This window comes from Phocoena phocoena, chromosome 1 (genome assembly GCF_963924675.1).
Source record: "Phocoena phocoena chromosome 1, mPhoPho1.1, whole genome shotgun sequence".
Taxonomy (NCBI): domain Eukaryota; kingdom Metazoa; phylum Chordata; class Mammalia; order Artiodactyla; family Phocoenidae; genus Phocoena; species Phocoena phocoena.
Genome location: NC_089219.1, coordinates 144,937,035 through 144,956,450, shown reverse-complemented (window position 1 = coordinate 144,956,450; position 19,416 = coordinate 144,937,035). Strand labels below are relative to the sequence as shown.

General features: G+C 37.4%; 1 protein-coding gene and 1 non-coding gene across 5 annotated transcripts in view; one reads left to right on the top strand and one right to left on the bottom strand.

Moving 5' to 3' along the window:
- RPS6KC1 (ribosomal protein S6 kinase C1) overlaps positions 1-19,416 on the top strand; it is a 220,753-nt gene that overhangs the window by 119,874 nt on the left and 81,463 nt on the right. For all 4 annotated transcript variants that reach the window (XM_065878173.1, XM_065878185.1, XM_065878179.1 and 1 more), the window contains one exon: positions 10,410-10,525. In XM_065878173.1, the coding sequence (XP_065734245.1) occupies positions 10,410-10,525 (116 nt within the window). The remainder of the gene's footprint in view (positions 1-10,409; positions 10,526-19,416) is intronic.
- TRNAG-CCC (transfer RNA glycine (anticodon CCC)) lies at positions 8,471-8,543 on the bottom strand. Its single transcript has one exon. It is a non-coding gene; the product is annotated as a tRNA-Gly (tRNA).

Sequence of the window (19,416 nt, the reverse complement as noted above, 5' to 3'; positions counted from 1 at the left end):
GGCAGATTGTTCAAAAGGTAAAGGAAAACCTTTTATAATCTCTTACTATTAAAAGCAGACCAGTAGTCCAAGAACACTTTGTCCCTTTTAATAGGGAGAAACTCAAATTCTAATTTTACACCAGCTTACTTTTGGTATTGAAACTTAATCAAATTCATTCTAATCTTAGCCAGTCCTGATCACACATAAAATTCCTTTTCCTTATTATTTCTAGTAGTTTTAATTACCTACATGAGAATTTTTAACCCTTAGAAACCTTTAATTTCTAGTGAAAACTGGGAAGTAAGCAATTATGAACTATCTTTTACATTAACATTCTGTGGATTGGCAGATTCATAAATACTTCTTATAATTTCTAGAAATGTGTTTTCTCATAGACAGTTTTTCAGTGTGGCATAAAACATGCTTATTAATAGACCCAAAATGCCTTGAATTTCTCTGTAAAAAGAAGCAAAAATTAGATAAACCTATGTTCAGTAATTAATCTTTCAGTACTTTACCTTGTTTGGAAGTGATCTAGATACTTAATGACTGTCCTTTAATTTAAGTTAACAAAATTTCAGGTTACCAAAAAGATTTGGAGAAACTATTGGAAAGTTCACCTAAAAACTTTTTATCCTACTGACATCTATTTCATTTACTTGTTTTTAACAATTATGTTTAGACTGCCCACAAAAACTTCATGAGACATTAGACAATGTCAGTCTTCATCCCAAGCCATTTTTCTTGCTGACAAATTTTATAAGAGATAACATGAACTTATTTGATCTTTAGTTAGCCTAGGCTGAATAAAAGGTGTATATCAACATTATTTTTAGTATGATAACTTTAAAGACGTGTCTGTTTTAATTAAATCAACAAACTTAAAATGAGCTTTTACTTACTAAAGATTATCTCAGATCGAGTGAACCTCAAAACCATTGGGTTAATTTTTCTTATATTTTTAAGAATTTTATGAATACATGATTTATATAAGCACTTAATTTTTTTTGTGAGCCAGTTAAATAGAGCTCTTCTTTTTTTTTTTTTTTTTTTTTTTACGGTACGCGGGCCTCTCACTGTTGTGGCCTCTCCCGTTGTGGAGCACAGGCTCCAGACACGCAGGCTCAGCGGCCATGGCTCACGGGCCCAGCTGCTCCGCAGCATGTGGGATCTTCCCAGACCGGGGCATGAACCCGTGTCTCCTGCATCGGCAGGTGGACTCTCAACCACTGCGCCACCAGGGAAGCCCCAGAGATCTTCTATAAGTTAATATTGGCAATACTATCCAGAGGAAGAAAATATATCTGTAACACATGTATATAGGCACATGTGAACGTGTAGACAGATACGAACAGGGACCTCATAGCTTCTGTACACTTGGGATTTCTCAATTGCTCAAGTTCCAAGTGACCTACCCTCTGTCCCCCTTCCCCCTCTTTTTTTTTTTTTTAACTGATAAGAACTACCTCTCTGAAGTTTGTACTTTAATATTTACATCTCAAAGGCACAAGAAAAGAATGCAAGTTACAAGTCATTTAAGATAAATAGAGGAGGTTTGGGGATTTGAAAAAGGAATAGGTGAATTTTGGACTGCCTCTAGAGCTGCATTTCTAGTTTTGCAAAGATTTGTAAGATAAGGACAGTTGCTCTCAGTTACACAAGGAATTGGGTTGTTATTTAAATGACATCATAGGTTGATCCACCCGTAAGTCCTTTTATAAGGGCTTTAGAAGTTTTTTCTTTCCTGCTGGGAACATTATTTTAGTTTAGGGGAGAAGGCCTTAAAAAACAGTTATTAGCAGACTCCGTATATTAGCTTCCAGTTTGGCCAACTTTTGACCACAGAGCTACTTAAAATTAAAAAAAAAAATCTTGTCAATTTTCAGCTTAGATAAACAGTAAATATTTCTGGCAGTATTGACGAACCCCTTGGACTTAAGAGGTATCCCCTAATTGGGTGCAAAAGGTACTTTATTTTTCTCTTTATTGGGTACTACAGACAGAGATCCAGAATTGACTCTGGTGATAATTCTCACCCTCAACTGGCTTCTGCCAGTTTTTCCAGGATCCCACCTGCAAGGTCTGAGTGGGGTTTAAGTGGAGAATGTATCTCTGATATTTACCAGAATTTGGCAAGGTTTTAAATTAATTTTTAATTTCCGTTTCCCCTTAGTTGTTTAAGGGAATGATGTAGCAATTTACCAGAAAATCCTCAGTCTCATTACCTCTGAGAGAGATCCTTACAGGGTCTTTCTTTCAAAGGCATAGGGGTTCCTGTATGGCCATTAACTTGACGGACTTTTGTTTATGGCCTTGTAGTCTCTTCAGAGTGGAAAGACAATTCAAACAGAAGATTACTAGAATGAGTACTTAATAAAGGAAGACAGAGGGGGCAGTAGGAGTTGTGTCTGTCTTTTTTTTTTTTAATACATTTATTTATTTATTATTTATTTATTTTTGGCCGTGTTGGGTCTTCGTTGCTGCACACGGGCTTTCTCTAGTTGCAGTGAGCGGGGGCTACTCTTCATTGTGGTGCGCGGGCTTCTCATTGTGGTGGCTTCTCTTGTTGCGGAGCAGGGGCTCTAGGCGCGTGAGCTTCAGTAGTTGTGGCACGCAGGCTCAGTAGTTGTGGCTCGCAGGCTTTAGAGTGCAGGCTCAGTAGTTGCGGCACACTGGTTTAGTTGCTCCGTGGCATGTGGGATCTTCCCGGACCAGGGCTCGAATCCTTGTCCCCTGCATTGGCAGGCAGATTCTTTTTTTTTTTTTTTTTTGTGGTACGCGGGCCTCTCACTGCTGTGGCCTCTCCCGTTGCGGAGCAGAGGCTCCGGACGTGCAGGCTCGGCGGCCATGGTTCACAGGCCCAGCCGCTCCACGGCATGTGGGATCTTCCCGGACCGGGGCACGAACCCGCGTCCCCTGCATCGGCAGGCGGACTTTCAACCACTGCGCCACCAGGGAAGCCCGGCAGGCAGATTCTTAATCACTGCACCACCAGGGAAGTTCTGTGTCTGTCTTATACTCCTTTGTTTTAGGTACCTCTTGTGTCTTTAATTTTTTGTTACCTTTTTGTAATGAAACTTTCAATAAAGTTCTTTTGGCATTTTGAAGCCTTTGGAAGCTACTGCATACCAGTTAAAATATGTATCCTATTCTGTTTGTTTAATTGGGGAACTCTTACTTTTAAGTGCACTTCTTAAGTGAATGATCTTGTCTAATTGGAATGTTCCCCATAATGGCCACTGTAATTCTGGGTTGTTTTTAGTAATATTTTGCCATTTTTGTAGATATCTACAGTTTCCAGGATTGTAGTTGTTAGACATAAAATAAGCAGGTATGCCAGAAGGGTGTGCTTAACTCTTTGGATTTTAAGAATCCCATTATTGTTTTTATTTTTTTAGCTAGGCCTTTGGGTCTCTTGGAGCCAAACTAATACCTAAGAGGAGCGTGTCATAGGGTTGAGGATTATGTGGTGTTTTACAGTGTACCTCTATGCGTGGAAATTTTCTTAAGGTTGGCAAGTGACTGAGTGTCAGTAACCCATTCTGTGACCAACTTATCCTAACTTGGGAGTCTTTGAGTTAGGTGGTGGGTATTCTAACAGATCTTAAATGCTCAACCCTTATGCATCAATTTTGAGGCTGTTTTGACTTCTGAGATTCCTATTAGCATTTAGCCTTTATCTACATAAAGTAAGGCAAAAAAATGTGTACCTTAGTATATACTGAGTCCTAACCAAGAAGAGGCCCTGTGTGTACCATACCAGTTCCCCAATGTGGGATGTGGGACCTTGGACTGGGGAAAGCATTGAACCAGCAGATCTCAACAAATGTGGGCTGTGGACTGGGGGCCCCACATAAATAGGAAACTGCATATTGCCACTAACAGTACCTAAGTGGATCCTGGAACAGAATTAAGGGCTGGGGATTCCACTCAAAAACCTGGGAATTGCAGTCCATGATAAAGCTAGGGACCTGGGTTCCGGGCAGAACTGTCCACCAGCTCAAGCTGTCTTGCTCTGTAAAGGAAAGCCAGTTATATCTGAAGCTTGATGCAAAGAGAAAGGAGCTCAGAATTGAGAGAAACTTACCGCTGAAAGAAAGACAGTGAATGCAAAAAGGGGTTCACAGATACCACACCTGTCTTTCTTGTCCTCGAATGCCATCAGAAGTTTGTTCACTTTGGACCCTGACACTGACACCATAGCTGTTAAAAGACAAAATCCAGCTGAGTAAATTTGAAGATCTAATTGACTTTATTGATTCCTGAACCGGGCAGCATCCCATCTAGCAAGTAGAAAGGAGCTCCACGGAGCTCCAGAAAAGGAGAGGTCTTTAAAGCCAAAGAGGGGATGGGACAAGGAAGTCATAAACAAAAAAAGATTATTTTGAGCAATACACCTTCCTTTGGGAGACAAAAACGTTTATTGGCTGGTTACCTCCCTGGTGCTGACGAGGAAGTTCCAGACTGACTGGTTAAGATTCCAGTCCTGGGGAAGGTTGAAACTGCGATTAAGTTAGGTATTCTAAAGTTTGGTGACATGGGCTTAGTGGCTCCATTTTGGGCTGTTTGTTCCTTTTTTATTTGCGGTACGTGGGCCTTTCACTGTTGTGGCCTCTCCCGTTGCGGAGCACAGGCTCCGGACGCACAGGCTCAGCGGCCATGGCTCACGGGCCCAGCTGCTCCGCGGTATGTGGGATCTTGCCGGACCGGGGCACGAACCCGTGTCCCCTGCATCGGCAGGTGGACTCTCAACCACTGCACCACCAGGGAAGCCCTGTTTCTTTTTTTAATGGCAGAAAAACTGCGTAAACAACATTGAAAGCAATTATAGTTGAGGCAGTGCCTGGGCACAACTGTTATCGTGACTATTGCTTTTACTATTCTCTGGTGCCTCTTTGAACTTCTGATTTCACATAACACTTAAAACATTAATAGGGGGTTGGTTAAATGCAAATGGGAAGCAGATTCCCTGCCTGACCAGGTTTGTTATTCACGGAAAGGCTGATGGCTCTAGATTTGTGGGTGATGTGTAGAACCGTAAATTACAGTTTTTCTCAAGGTTGCCTTTTGTTGTCAGAACACTTAGCATAAATCAGAAATGGTAGGCTTTACCTGAAAAGAACAAAAAACCCATTGAATATAATAAATCAGCACTTAAAAAAAAACTCTAACCACCAAGGCCATCTCAAACAGGCATATATTCTTTTATGTGACTGAAGTTGTTTAAAAAAAAAAAAAAGGAAGCACCAACAAACAAAAACTTATCCCAGCAAACCCAGGTTGATTTGGATGTTCTTCCTAATGTGATAAATCTGAATGAAAACCAAGCATGCTTGACCAAGAGTAAAGTGATAGAGCCTCCAGTAGGGCCTACTGGAGAGTGTGGGGTAGAGATAGGAATATAAGATGTGACTAAGTAGGGTCTTATATGGGGATTAAATTCTGTGCATGTGGAGACAATCAAGTATGGTCAAAATACTCTTGAAAATCCCTTAAAATTTCCCATAAAGTACAAATGTAGAAATACTGGCTTTCAAGAAGTCTGACGTACCCAGTTCTTCCTTTAACATTGCTTTTCTTTTGTTGAATCAATGATGAGGCAGTAGCTATATTCTTTTTAGTGACTAAGGATAGAATAACAGAATTGGAAGAATTAACTTTTTATTCTAGTTCGTGAAACTGATTTTCATTATTTCTGTGAGTAAAAATGCCTTTTTTTTTTTTTTTTAAATTGGTAAATGAGTAAGGACCTTTGTTTTCCAAGGAAATCCTTGGGTTACAAGGATGTTTGAGAGCCCACTTTTTCTCAGAGAGGCCCGTTCTCTTTTACATAGTGTGAAATTTGTACCTCTTCATAGCTCTGATTTTCTCGTGTGCCTGTCTATCTTCTTCAGTCTTTCCTTCTCTCTGATTCTACTTTATCTTGTCTGATAGGCTCCTGCCTCAACTCCTTACCTTTATTTTCTCTTCATCTTCGTTCCCATACTCGCTTGTACTTGTCCTGTGCTCTGTATTTTTCTTGCTCTACTCAGTAACAGTAGAATAATCTAATTCAAATTCAGTTACCTGAAGTGTGGTAGCATAAGATCTGGTTTAGGTTTAGGCTCTTATTTAACTTTGTGACTGAGAAAGGCATTTCACATCCCTGAGCCTCAATTTCCTTAGTTATAAAAGGAAGGTAATATATTAAATGAATTAGATATAGTGAAGGAGTACCAAATGGTGATGGTCTCTTGGGTAAATTAGAATTTCACAATTCTATTATCTATAGATTGTGCCTTCTATAATAACTTCTCTTAGTAAATTGAGTCAGGGTTGGTGCTCTGGACTGCTGGATAGCAGTTTTCAAAAATTTTCAATGACAACTTTGAAATTGCTCATTTCTATTCAGCTACACTCTCTTCTTTCATGAATCACACTTTATAATCACCCTAATTCTATTCTTTCTCTTGATCTGAGGTAAAGAAATATGGGTTGACACGCTATATAAAGATAAGACATCTTTTATGGTACACCACAACTTTTTGACATAAAGGTTAGTAAATAAATAATGGAAGCAGTTTTTCTCTTTTGAATGCCAAAGCACAGTGGAAATTCTTGATCTGTCTGAATGATTAACAGAAATGTAGAGAACTTATTGAAGGTATTGGTTTATCTTCAGGTAGAATTTTTAAAAGATTTTTTGATGTGGACCATTTTTAAAGTCTTTATTGAGTTTGTTACGATATTGCTTCTGTTTTATGTTTTGGCTTTTGGCCCCGAGGCATGTGGGATCTTAGCTTCCCGACCAGGGATTGAATCTACACCCCCTGCATTGGAAGGCAAAGTCTTAACCACTGGACCACCAGGGAAGTCCCTAGGTAGAATGTTAAATACGTATCCATTTTTAAAAGCATTTATTAAGTGTCTCCCTAGATATATTACTGAAGAAATAATAGCCATATGACCTAATATGGGATTAAAAGTTGAATTCCAGGTAACCTAGTTTCCTTGAAAAATAATCATTATATGCTGCGTGTGTGTCTTAAAATGAAGATTAAGAAATTAAGAAGGTTAGAGTCAAAAATTTTGATCAAGTAAAATCTGTTTAAAGTCATATTTATGAATAAGTTGACTACTTGGAATTATTCTGGAAATCGATAGATGAATCTTTTCTTTCTGGTACTCAAAAACCTCAGTAAGTATCCTGCAGCAGAAATCTGCAAGAGGTGGTTTTCATCCTTGGCTGCTGCTATTGATCAGCAGTGCTTGTGACCTACTTTTAAGGGGCTGATAAGGAAGGAGACATAGTATGTATATTTAAGGTTACATTTAAAAAACCTTCCAGTATTTCCATCACTTCGTTGTTGTTTCCATGGAAGCGGAACCCCTATCATCAGCAGGAGTCCATTTCAACTGCTGGCTTCCGGTTCTTGTTTCTCTGTTACTATGGTGACTGCCTCGAAAGCAACAGAAATACCAGAAGTTTAAAAAGCAGCAATTTGATTACAAAATATGTTTTTTTTGTTGTTTTTTTGTTTTCGTTTTTTTTTTTGCGGTACGCGGGCCTCTCACTGTTGTGGCCTCTCCCGTTGCGGAGCACAGGCTCCGGACACGCAGGCTCAGTGGCCATGGCTCACGGGCCCAGCCGCTCCGTGGCATGTGGGATCTTCCTGGACCGGGGCATGAACCCGTGTCCCCTGCATCAGCAGGCGGACTCTCAACCACTGCGCCACCAGGGAAGCCCTCAAGTTGATTTTTTTGAAAAAGAAAAATTTGAAGTTTTATTAAAGCTTAATGACACTGAATTAAATAGAAAAAAAACCTAAATTGCCATGGTTTCTATTAGAGTTGAGCCTAAGAAGAACCAAAAATTCTAAATGGGGATTTAAATTAGGGCTTGAAAGGTATAACCTGCAATGAGAAGAGCTAATGATAATGGGAGTAGCAGTTGGAATCTATGAGCAATAAGCTCAAAACTAAGAAAGAGCAGTGTGTTGAAGTAGTTAATGTTTCTTATTTATGTGGCACATTTTATCTTCAAAATATGTTATAGTTAGGTGATTTTCACAGATTATATCCATTTTTCAACCAAGTAAAAATAAAATCCTTGGGTTTAGAAATTAAGTCAATTTTAAGGACAGAGGCAGGAAGCAATACTGACATTTTATTTGAGGTTTGAGGAGTTGGAGAGTTAATAAATATAGATTGTTCCACAGTTAAAAGGCAGTAGAGATCCCCATCCCTCACCAAGACCAGTTATATTTGTGAACTACTACTCATAAAGGAGAGAAGAGATGGAGTTGTAAGATAAAAGCTGTGAAAGGAAAGGTATTTAAGCAAAATTGCAATCCCAACTTCGTTGCAATTTTTCTTTTCTTTTTAAAAAATATTTATTTATTTATTAGGCTGCACTGGGTCTTAGTTGTGGCACGCAGGATCTTCGTTGTGGTATGCGGGATCTTTAGTTGAGGCATGCGAACTCTTAGTTGCGGCATGTGGGATCTAGTTCCCTGACCAGGGATCGAACCTGGGCCCCCTGCATTGGGAGTGCAGAGTCTTAGCCATTGGACCACCAGGGAAGTCCCTGTACTTTTTCTTAGAGGTCTGTATTTACTCAGGGTTCTTTGGTTTACATGTGACAAAATCCACTACTTTAGGGAACAAATGGCAGGATTGTAGGTTCATCTGAAATCAGGGACTCCAGTCACATTAGGTTTTCTTTTTTGGTCTCTCGTATTTGTGTCTCTTTTTTTGATTTGGCAGAAACTATGGCTGCTGGCACTTCCCACTCTCTTACTTCCAGCCTCAATAACACAGAAGGACTGATTGGTCCAGTTTGTGTTGGGCCAATTTCTCCCTTCTCCAACTGTGGCCAAGAGGATGGGGTTCTATGGTTGGCCCTGCTGTGACAGGGAGGCTCACCCTTGGCTGACAAGTAGTGACTAGAGGGTCTGAGATGTGAAATAAGGTAGCAGCTTGCATTCAAACCATGTTGTTAAGGGTTAGTAGTGGTTGGGGAAAGAGGTGGAGGAGTTTGAAGGGGAGGAGAAAGGGGCATTTCCCAGAAGAAATAGAAGATGTTGTTCCAGGCAGAAATAAGAAGAGGTTTTTCCACCTGTAGAAAAATATTTTGCTCTTGGGGAAAAATATCTGCTTTATTGTAATTCAGTTCACTTCTAATTCAGGAAACCAGGTGACATTATTATGTAGGATTTGGTTTTGAGAGAAAAACCAAGATTGAAAACCTTTACAACTTATTGCTTCCTATAGCACGGGCTCTGTTGTAGTACCTTTTATGTATGTTGTCTCCTTTAATCTCTACAGTCATTTGAGGTATATATTTCCATTTTAGAGAATGAGGAAGAGGTTCACAGAGTTGAGATGACTTATCATCGGACACATGACTAACGAGAGACAGAGCCAGAATTCAGATAACCAGGGTTTCTGGAATATAATCCAGGGTACTTTCCACTGTGTGATACTTACATTTTGGTTAACTTCATTCAGAAGATGCATAGGGTGAATTATAAAAACAGTACTGTGTATTAAGTGCTTTGATAAAAATGAGTCATGAATAGTATTGAATATTATTTATGCTAGGAACCTTAGACATCATATAGTACAGTGGTTTCAGACTTTTTGACTTTCAGCCTTTCTGGAATCCTTTCTTCAAATGAAATGTTATATTATAGTCGAGTATATATATAAAATGGGTAAAAGCATAGGATTGTCCTGCTCTGGAGAGGAGAGATCCAGGAGTATAACACCTCCTTTTTGAGATCTTGAGTTCTTAGAGGCCACTTTGAATACCCTTTCCTTAGGGAAACTGAGAGCCAGACAGGGTAAATGATCCTTGTTCACTTTCACATAATATATTACAAGGATTTAAATCACATTATTGTTTTCAGTTGTAAGGTGGGTGACAATTTGTTATTAATGAATAAACCCTGATGCTTACAAAAATCAGAGTGAATTTAGAGTTACCCTAAATAATTTTATTCTCCAGTTTGGTGGTACTTTTATAGCATATCACATCCATGTCACAGCTTTTAGTAAATGTCTCTTGCACTTAGTCCTATTTGTTGAGTTGGACAATCGTATACTGTTTGGGCTAGGCTAGTCTCTCGTCCACAGAGCTTTTTACATTACATTCTTTATATATCGGCTCCTCTTATAAAATACATCAAGTTCTCTATACATATTTAAACAGGGGCGGTTCAGAATTTAGATAAATGAAATTCATCTAGAGACCTTGCTGATATGAATAACTTTAGACCTTGCTGATATGAATAACTTTGATGTCTGTTCCAATTTTGATCTCTCTCTTCTTTTCAGTTAGAAATGTGAACAAGTGGTAAATTGGGTAAAAGGAAGTTAATCTCAGTTTGGATTAAAGAAAGTTTATTTATTTTCCACATGTCCTGACTTCTGTTTTTTCCTTTTAGGAGAGTCAAGCCCTACTCGTCGAGAAGCTGTGAAGAGAAGAACCGCAGAATATCTCATGCGAGCAGAGAGTCTCTCTAGCCTTTATGTGAAACCTCAACTTGATGATGTATCTCAGGTATGTCTTATGTTTCATTTTATATTTTCTTTAGCCATTTTTGCTGTTTTGTCTCTCAGTTTTATTTCTAACTAGAATGTTTGAGCATTTTGGTCTTTGGAATTTTATCAGTGATTTTCTTACAAGGTGTTGGTGAGAAGAAAAGCATTAACGCAAACCACCAAAAGTGGAATAAAATGGGACTCACTTTCTCCTTCTCTTTTTTGGCCCTTTATTCTTTACTCCATCCCTAATATCACCATGTGTAGAATGACAGTAATTTATACTGAATTTTATTTGAAAATTTTAAAGTTAAGTTACGATTCTTATACTATTCCTGCACCGTTTATTGATTCATGCTAAAACTGATTATTTAAGCGTAAGTCCTACAAGTAGCAGCTATAGATTACCTAGAATTATAAAGGTATAATTCTAACAGGGATATTTAGGTTATTTGGGGCTACCCCTAGTCTTGTCTGGAAAGCAGGTGAATGTTTAAAACATTAGAAACATTTTGGTTTATCATTACTGTTTTTATGTTATGTCCATCTGGATTTGGCAAATTTCTGGAAGAAATTTTTCTGTTTTTTTCTTTTTTACTTTATACGAAACTAAGTTTTTTTTTCTGATGCAATTTAAGACTTATACCTTCTAGAGGTGGGAGAAAGTATTTATTTTCTTAATTGATCTAAGAGGCAGGCAGGCTTGTTCACATCTCAACTCTGTCCCTCGAAACCATGGAAGATTGGACAAGATACTTAACTCCACCTCTTAGCTTCAGTTTCTACATCTGAATGATGAGGATAATAGTAATTCCTTGCTAGGTTGTAGTTAGGATTAAATGAGTTAAAAAAAAATCACTCATATGTGGATGCACACGTACATACACATGTGAATATTCAAGTGCCTACCTCATAAAAAGACCAGCCTATAAGCCAAGCTTTTTAGACTAGCTTAATAAGCATTAGCCCTATTTTTCATCTCCCCTCATATATTGCTTTATATACCTTTTCCCACATTTTTAAATGCTTTTTATACTTTATGAAAATTATAAAATGTCTCAATTTTCTAGTTTAAAAATAGCCCATTATTTAATCTTGGTTCATTGGACAACTAAAACTTTTTTTGCTGCTTTTCTGAGGCCTTTTCATTTTCTGTGTGTCCTTTTAAAACATACAGTTATCAGAACTGTACTTATTAGTATAAGAATTTTTGTTGTTAAGCATTTGGCCAATCTTTTTAGAACAAAAACGTATGTTCCAACTTTGAAGTAATATACTTTCGTTACTTGTTCTAACATAATGAATGTATTTAAGTAAGACAGCTGCTGACTCATTTTCAGATTGTTAATTACTGTGACTCTCTGTATTCTGTTTGCTAATCTTTTCCTGTTTTCTTTCATCGTTGTTTCAATTATATTATTTCCTTTAACGTTTCACTATTGAATTTTATTTTTAAAATTAAAAACTATTTATTTTTATTGAAGTATAATTGACTTATATTGGTTTCAGGTGTACAACATATTTTTATACATTACAGAATGGTCACCATGATAAGTCTAGTTATCATGTGTTACCATATAAAGTTATTACAGTACTATTGACTATATTCCTTATGCTGACTTATTTACTTTGTAACTGGAAGTTTGTACCTCTTAATCTCCCACACCTGTTTCACTCACACCCTCTTCCTGCTCTGGCAACCACCAGTCTGTTCTCTGTATTTATGAGTCTGTTTCTGTTTTGTTATGTTTATTCATTTGTTTTGTCTTTTAGATTCCACATGTAAGTGGAATCATACAATATTTGTTTTTCCCTGACACTTAGCCTAATACCTAATACCCTCTAGGTCCATTCATTTTGCAAATGGCAGGATTGAGTTTTATCTTTTTAAAAAACAAATTTATTTATTATTTATTTATTTATTTTTGGCTGTGTTGGGTCTTTGTTGCTGCACATGGGCTTTCTCTAGCTGCGGTGAGCGCGCGTTACTTTTCGTTGTGATGCGCGGGCTTCTCCTCGCGGTGTCTTCTCTTGTTGCGGAGCACGGGCTCTAGGTGCGCAGGCTTCAGTAGTGTGGCACGCGGGCTCAGTAGTTGTGGCGCACGGGCTTAGTTGCTCTGTGGCATGTGGGATCTTCCCGGATCAGGGATCGAACCCATGTCCCCTGCTTTGGCAGGCGGATTCTTAACCACTGCGCCACCAGGGAAGTCCCTGAATTTTATCATTTTTAAATGGAATATTTATCTAAACATTACTTTGAATCTGATTCTTATTTTCTGTGGAGTTGGCAACCTACCCTGTGTGCTATCCTGATGCGTATATTCTCCATCCACTTTGGGGGATACTCATAAATGTATTAAATAGGATGCGCCTCTATGAACTTTTACTAAATCCATCTTGTATATAAATACAATTGATCCTTGAACAACATGGGTTTGAACAGTGCGGGTTCGCTTACACGTGGATTTCTTTCAGCAGTAAATACTGCAGTACTACATAGTCTGAAGTTGGTTGAATCCATGGATACAGGAGGAATTGTGGATACAGAGGGCTACTATAAGTTATATTAGGATTTTGAACTGTGGGGAGGTTTGGCACCCCAACCCCGTATTATTCAAGGGATAACCATATTCTAAAAGTTTTAGGGAGTCAAAATCAGCAGTATTCTGTTCTTTCTATTAATGTTAACTTTGAATCTTCTACTTATACTTACTCATTCAAACTCTCCATTTATGTATCCCCTGTTACAGTTCCCCACAGTCATTTTATGGAACAATAATTTATTAGGCAAATAAATATATAAAGCCTGCTGTATAGCTTTTGACTTGGAGAAAGGAACCATGAAGTATATCAGTCAGAATTTTCCTTCAAGCATAGCTTCAAATGAAAATAAAACAAAAAGAGATCTAGTATAGGAAAGCTGATTGTATTAGATTTATATAAATTCATTAAGCCTCTGTTATGACTCTGCGTGTATACAGTATCAAACTAGATATACTTTGGAGTTATATTAAAGATATGACACAGTCTCTGCTCTTGCAAACCCTAAAGCATAATTGAGGACCCAAAATATGTATGTAATTGAGGAAACAAAAGTTAGAGAGGATTGTGAGAGCCATGTAGAATAATGGAAACGTAGGAAGGGTTAAAAAGGGGTAGCTAGTGAATCAGATTTGATATGCTAGGATTTTTTTTCAGTCCTTAGGCAAGGAGGTTAGAGAAGAGTTTTTCCTGATAGAGCAAGATGTTTTTCTTTTAGGGTAAGGATTTTCTTTTTATTTTCACTTTTGTATTTTACTCTTAAATCTGGCCCTTATTTAGGTCAGAGATATGCTTGATTATTTTTTATCTGTAATTTAACTTAAATGTCTTCTAGAGGTTCTGGATGAGCTTGGTGAATTTATTATTTCTCTTCTTTAGCCATCTTTGGGCAATAGTTTCAACCAACACAATGAGAGAATGATATAAATGATTTTTAGCAAATCTTAAATTCTGTGCAGAGCAGATATTATTCCTTTCTTGAATACATGTGCAAATACTTCTTTCTCATCTGATTGAATAAGAAAATAAAGGAATCCTTTGTGGGTTTGAAATTTTTTGTTGATTACTGTTTTTCCCTTTGGTGCAGTCTAGGTCATGACTCACTTTACCTGAGTTTTCTGTGGTAGTTCAAGTTTTTGCTTTATTGAGTTTATTTGAGACTCTTATGTGGTAAGTAAAAAAGTGCCGAATTTCCCCGTCGTTGGTGATAATATCCTTTTCAAAAAAGGAAAGAAAGGAGCAAAAGCACTCTCCTACTCTTTCTTTTCTTCATTACTTCATTACTAAAAGGCTCTGAGGAAACTTGAGGAGCAAGTCTGAGAAAAAAAGGAAATGAGCTTTATTTGAACTAAAGGTGCCGTTTTAACTAAAGGAGATGGATTTCTTTTCCTTAATTTTTTTTTAATTGTTGGTGACTTTGAATGATTTAAGAATTGGTATTAGAGGGGGTTTCTCTGGAAAAGACTTGAAGTAGCTTATTTGTTATTTTTAGCTCTAGGAATTTAAAACTTAAGATCAGTGAAATTTAGAAAAAGACAGTAAATGGTCTAAACTTAGGACATAAAGGATTGTGTAGTTTTTAAAGCACGAATACTTTTTTTTGTTTGCAATTACAAGGTACGAATGAAAATACAATTGGCCCTCTGTACCCATGGGTTCCACATTTGTGGATTAAGCCAACTGCAGATTGAAAATATTTGGGGAGAAAAAATTCTAGAAAGTTCTAAGAAACAAAACTTGAATTTGGCACCTGTTGTCAACTATTGACATAGCATTTACATTGCATTAGGTATTATAAGTAGTTTAGAGATGATTTAAAGTATATGGGAGGATGTGTGTAGGTTATATGTAAATACTACACCATTTTAAATAAGGGACTTGAGCATCTGAGGATTTTGGTATTCGTGAGGATCCTGGAACCAACCCCCTGTGTATACTGAGGGACAACTGTAGAATGTATGGCTTTCCTGAATATTTTGTGGATTTTGAGTATAGTTGCTGTAATATTGAAAATATTTCTCTGTTGTGCATTTTGTTTACTGGTATTATTGGTATTTCTCAATTCTTCTTTAGCAAATATTTTAAAATGAGTGTTGTGTCACCCTTAGTGAAACATGGGCAAAGCAAAGATAGAAATCAGGGGCATTCCAAATCAGTAATAGGACTGCAGTTAAGAGTTGTGCTTGAAATGTGATGTAAGAGAGACTTTTTTTAGGAAACTGAGTATTGAGGGTTAATAGGTTGCCAGTGAAAGTCTCGGCAAAGCCAAAAATCTACAGATGAAGCCAAGTTCAGAAACTAGTGTAGTTGGCTATCGTGGTTCAGAGCGGAATTCTTGATATGTTCTTTGTAGAGCTTTCCTTTTGTCCTTGATTGCTTGTTCCCTCCCAAATAATGCTGACTTACTCTCAGGTTATTTAAGGATGAGTAGCTAACCTCACTCCACATGTGGTTGGTGGACCAGCAGCACAGCATCACCTGGTAGCTTCTTGGAAATGCAGAATCTTAGGCTCCACCAAAGACTACTGAATCTGAATCTCCATTTTTACAAGGTCCTCAGATGATGTGCATGCATGTTAAAGTTTGAAAAGTACCTCACTAACAGATTGGTAAGAACTGAGATAGATCTCATTGAGAAAAGGGAATAATACCGAGTGAAAGAGACTCTGGGCAGGATAAACAACAGCTTTAAAAAACCCAAAAAATGAAAACAAAGGTAAGGTTAACTTAACCATTTAGACAGTGTTGAACAGGAATAGTAAATAGGTTTTACTGCTGTGCTAAATCTAGCCACTGGTGGTGGCTGTATTGCAAGACAGAGTGTGGGACTAATAGAGTCTGCCATTGGCTTGAGCAGTTGAGTGATATATACTTGCCATCTTTGGTTTTGAAGGTTGTTGGATTATCATATATTCTTGCCTTTCCCTTCTCCTCACCCTCTGTATTTAAGTTTTGAACTCCTTGCTTCTCTAGGCATCTTCTGATATAGTAGCTAATACAAATAAGTGAAATTTTTACTTTTTTCTTTAAGGAAATCAGCCATGTTGCCTAGAAATATTTCCACCCCACCCTGCCCCAATAGCATTGGCTGAAGTTTTCCTAAACAATGTTATATTATTTTATAAATAAGATTTAATCCTTTTTTTATCTATTACCTAGTTTTGTCATCTTAGACAAATTGCTTAACCTTGCTGCTTTTCAGTTTTCTCATCTGAAAAAAAAAATGTTGGACTTGATCTCGGTCTCTTTCTTTTCTTAAAATTCTGTGGATTTATGTTTCCTTTTGCCATCTAAAAAAGGAATAGATCTATAGGGATTCTACCCAATTTAAGCACTGCATATCAGAAATACAGGATTTTTTATTGATGGTTTTATTTCATGATCTTTCTTTGTTCATTTCTCTGATCTTAAACTTTTATAGATGGTTAAAGTAGAAAGAGAACTTGAATGATCACTTTGCCTTTGGTCTTTCCCCATTACAATTTCACCATTCCTGTCTTTGCAAAAGTAACCTTACTAAATCACTGTTTTCGTTGAGTTGCTTCTCATACAAAAACTTGTTTTCTAGAGTCTGGAAAACATAGTCCAGACTTTTTTCCCTGGCATTCAAGGCCTGTTAAAGTCAATAAAACTGACCAACCTTAAAAGTGCAGTTTTATTTTCCTTTGTTCTACAATTTGAACATTTTTTTCCCCACCAAGAGAGTTCTTTTTTCCCCAATCCTATGTATAATATCCTTTCCTAACCTAATTCCTACATAACATTTAAAATCCCCTTTGATTCCACTTCTTTCTGAGACCACAGGTTATCATACATGTGATAAACTAGTGACTTATCTCTATTGTCTTATGTTTTTAAAAAATGTCTTATTGTCACTTAACTTTTCATGTATTTGGCTTATCTCCTCAGGTGAGTTGTAAACTTCTTGAAGCTAGGGACCATGTCTTTTTTTTTTTTTAATATTTATTTATTTGGCTGTGCCATGTCTTAGTTGCAGCATATGGGATCTTTAGTTGCGGCATACGGGATCTTTAGTTGCGACATGCGGGCTCTTAGTTGCGGCATGTGGGCTCTTAGTTGCAGCATGCGGGATCTAGTTCCCTGCCCAGGGATTGAACCCGAGCCCCCTGCATTGGGAGCACAGAGTCTTAACTGCTGGACCACCAGGGAAGTCCTGGGATGGTGTCTTTTGGTGATTTATATCCCTTTCAGTTATCATGCACATACTGGGCACACAGTAATTTATTGAAAGGCACAGTAGAGATTTTGTGGTTTGCTGTCTTTGCTGTTTAGATTGCTAAAGTGAACTGATAAATTTCTTTGGAAACTGAAAGATCCAATGACATTACTGAATAAGAGGGATAAGTAGGAGATAGGGATGTTGGACGTGTTTGGCCATATTTTCAAAGATGAATGTAATGGATAAGTTATCACTTAAAGTATTCTTTTTCCTCCTATAACTTTTCCTAACCATTCCTTTCACCAAAATCACAAGCATTTCTTGTTCGTACTTGGTAATAGAGTAGGGGGAGATGAATTCTTAATTATCAGAATGTGTTGTGTAGCAGAAGGACTGCAAGCAATAGAGTAAGGAGTTGGGGTCTAGCCTAGGATCTTTCACTGCTCTTTCTGATGGTAAACACCCAACCATTCTGAACTTCCTTTTATTTATCTGTAAAATGGGGATTATAATAATAACTTCTTGTAAGTACTACACTCAGGCCAGGGTGAGGTATGAAGATAAAATAATATATTAAGAGAGAAGAGACTATTTCTGTTATATGTCTACTAAAATACTCTGCTAAATGTTTTTCTATCCTTAAAAATTCCCCTTGGATTTTAGGGAGGCAGAGATGTATCTGTGTTTTACGTCATCTAGCTCAGCACCTAATAAAGTGAGATTAAAAAGGAATTTTTTGGAAACATATCCTAGAAGTAGAAATTAAATAGATTTAAAAAGATTATTATTGGGCTTCCCTCGTGGCATAGTGGTTAAGAATCCACCTGCCAATGCAGATGACACGGGTTCAAGTCCTTGTCCAGGAAGATTCCACATGCTGCAGAGCAACTAAGCCCGTGCACCACAACTACTGAGCCTGAGCTCTAGAGCTCGCAAGCCACAACTGCTGAGCCTGCATGCCACAACTACTGAAGCCCGCACGCCTGGAGCCTGTGCTCCGCAACAAGAGAAGCCACAGCAATGAGAAGCTTGCACACCGCAATGAAGAGTAGCCCCTGCTCACCGCAACTAGAGAAAGCCCGCACGCAGCAACAAAGACCCAACACGGCCAAAAATAAATAAATAAAATAAAATAAATTAAAAAAAACATAAAAAAAGAGTAATGTACTTAAAAAAAAAGATTATTATCATCCTGTCCAGTTGCCACTGTCACCAGCATTCTCAAGTTGTCTCTTTAAAAAATAAAAAGTTGTCTTTTTTAAAAAAAATTAAATACCACCTCTTCAGGCATATTGAAGTTAGTATTTGCTTACTAAACCTAAAAACAAAAAAATTTTTGAAAGCAATTAGGATTGCTGCTTTTAGGAAATTTCACAAAGTGACAGTTTTCCCCGTTTGTAAAAGACACCTAATTTGTCTATGCAACCTCCCTCGTTACTCTGCTCTCTTCCTCCTTTCTCTCTTTTCTGCTCTTTCTCTTTGCTTCCAACCAACATGCTAGGCACTGTGAATATAAAGACGAATAAAGCATATTTCCTGTTCTCAAGGAGCTTCTTGTCTAGTGATGCTGAGCTGCACTAGGACTTGAAATATCAAAAATGTAACTCAGTAACTCTGGTAATCATGACATTTGGTTAACCAGGATATTTATTGTCTACTCATGGGGATGATAAATGTTTCCTATATATTCTAACGGATTTTTTTTTACAACAAAAAGGTCTGCTTTGAGGGTATAATAAGGCTTCGTGTGTCCTATCATCCTTTGCAGCATCACCATTTTAATATAAGGATTAATAAAGCATTGCTTTCTGGTTGTAAATGCCAAATGGAGATGTCTTTAAGTTTATCTAGTCTAATGTTTTACTTTTACTGATAGGGAAAAACTAAGACCAATGGGTGGAAAGTTAGGATTATTCTTTATTGTATGTGGTACTGAAATATCCCTTCCTTATTCACTGATCTATTTTGGACTTTTTTTTGTGGCGAACAGACTAAGTTTTCCACATCACAGATGTTCAAATATTTAAAAATATTTTCTTTCTTCTGTAAATCATCTCTTTTCTAGGCTTACACAATCTCAGTTCTCATAATTATTGGTTATATGACAGAGTTTCTTAATTTTTCACCATTATTGGCAGTTCTGATTGAACTTGAATTTGCCAATCCCTCTTAACATACCTAGTATATAT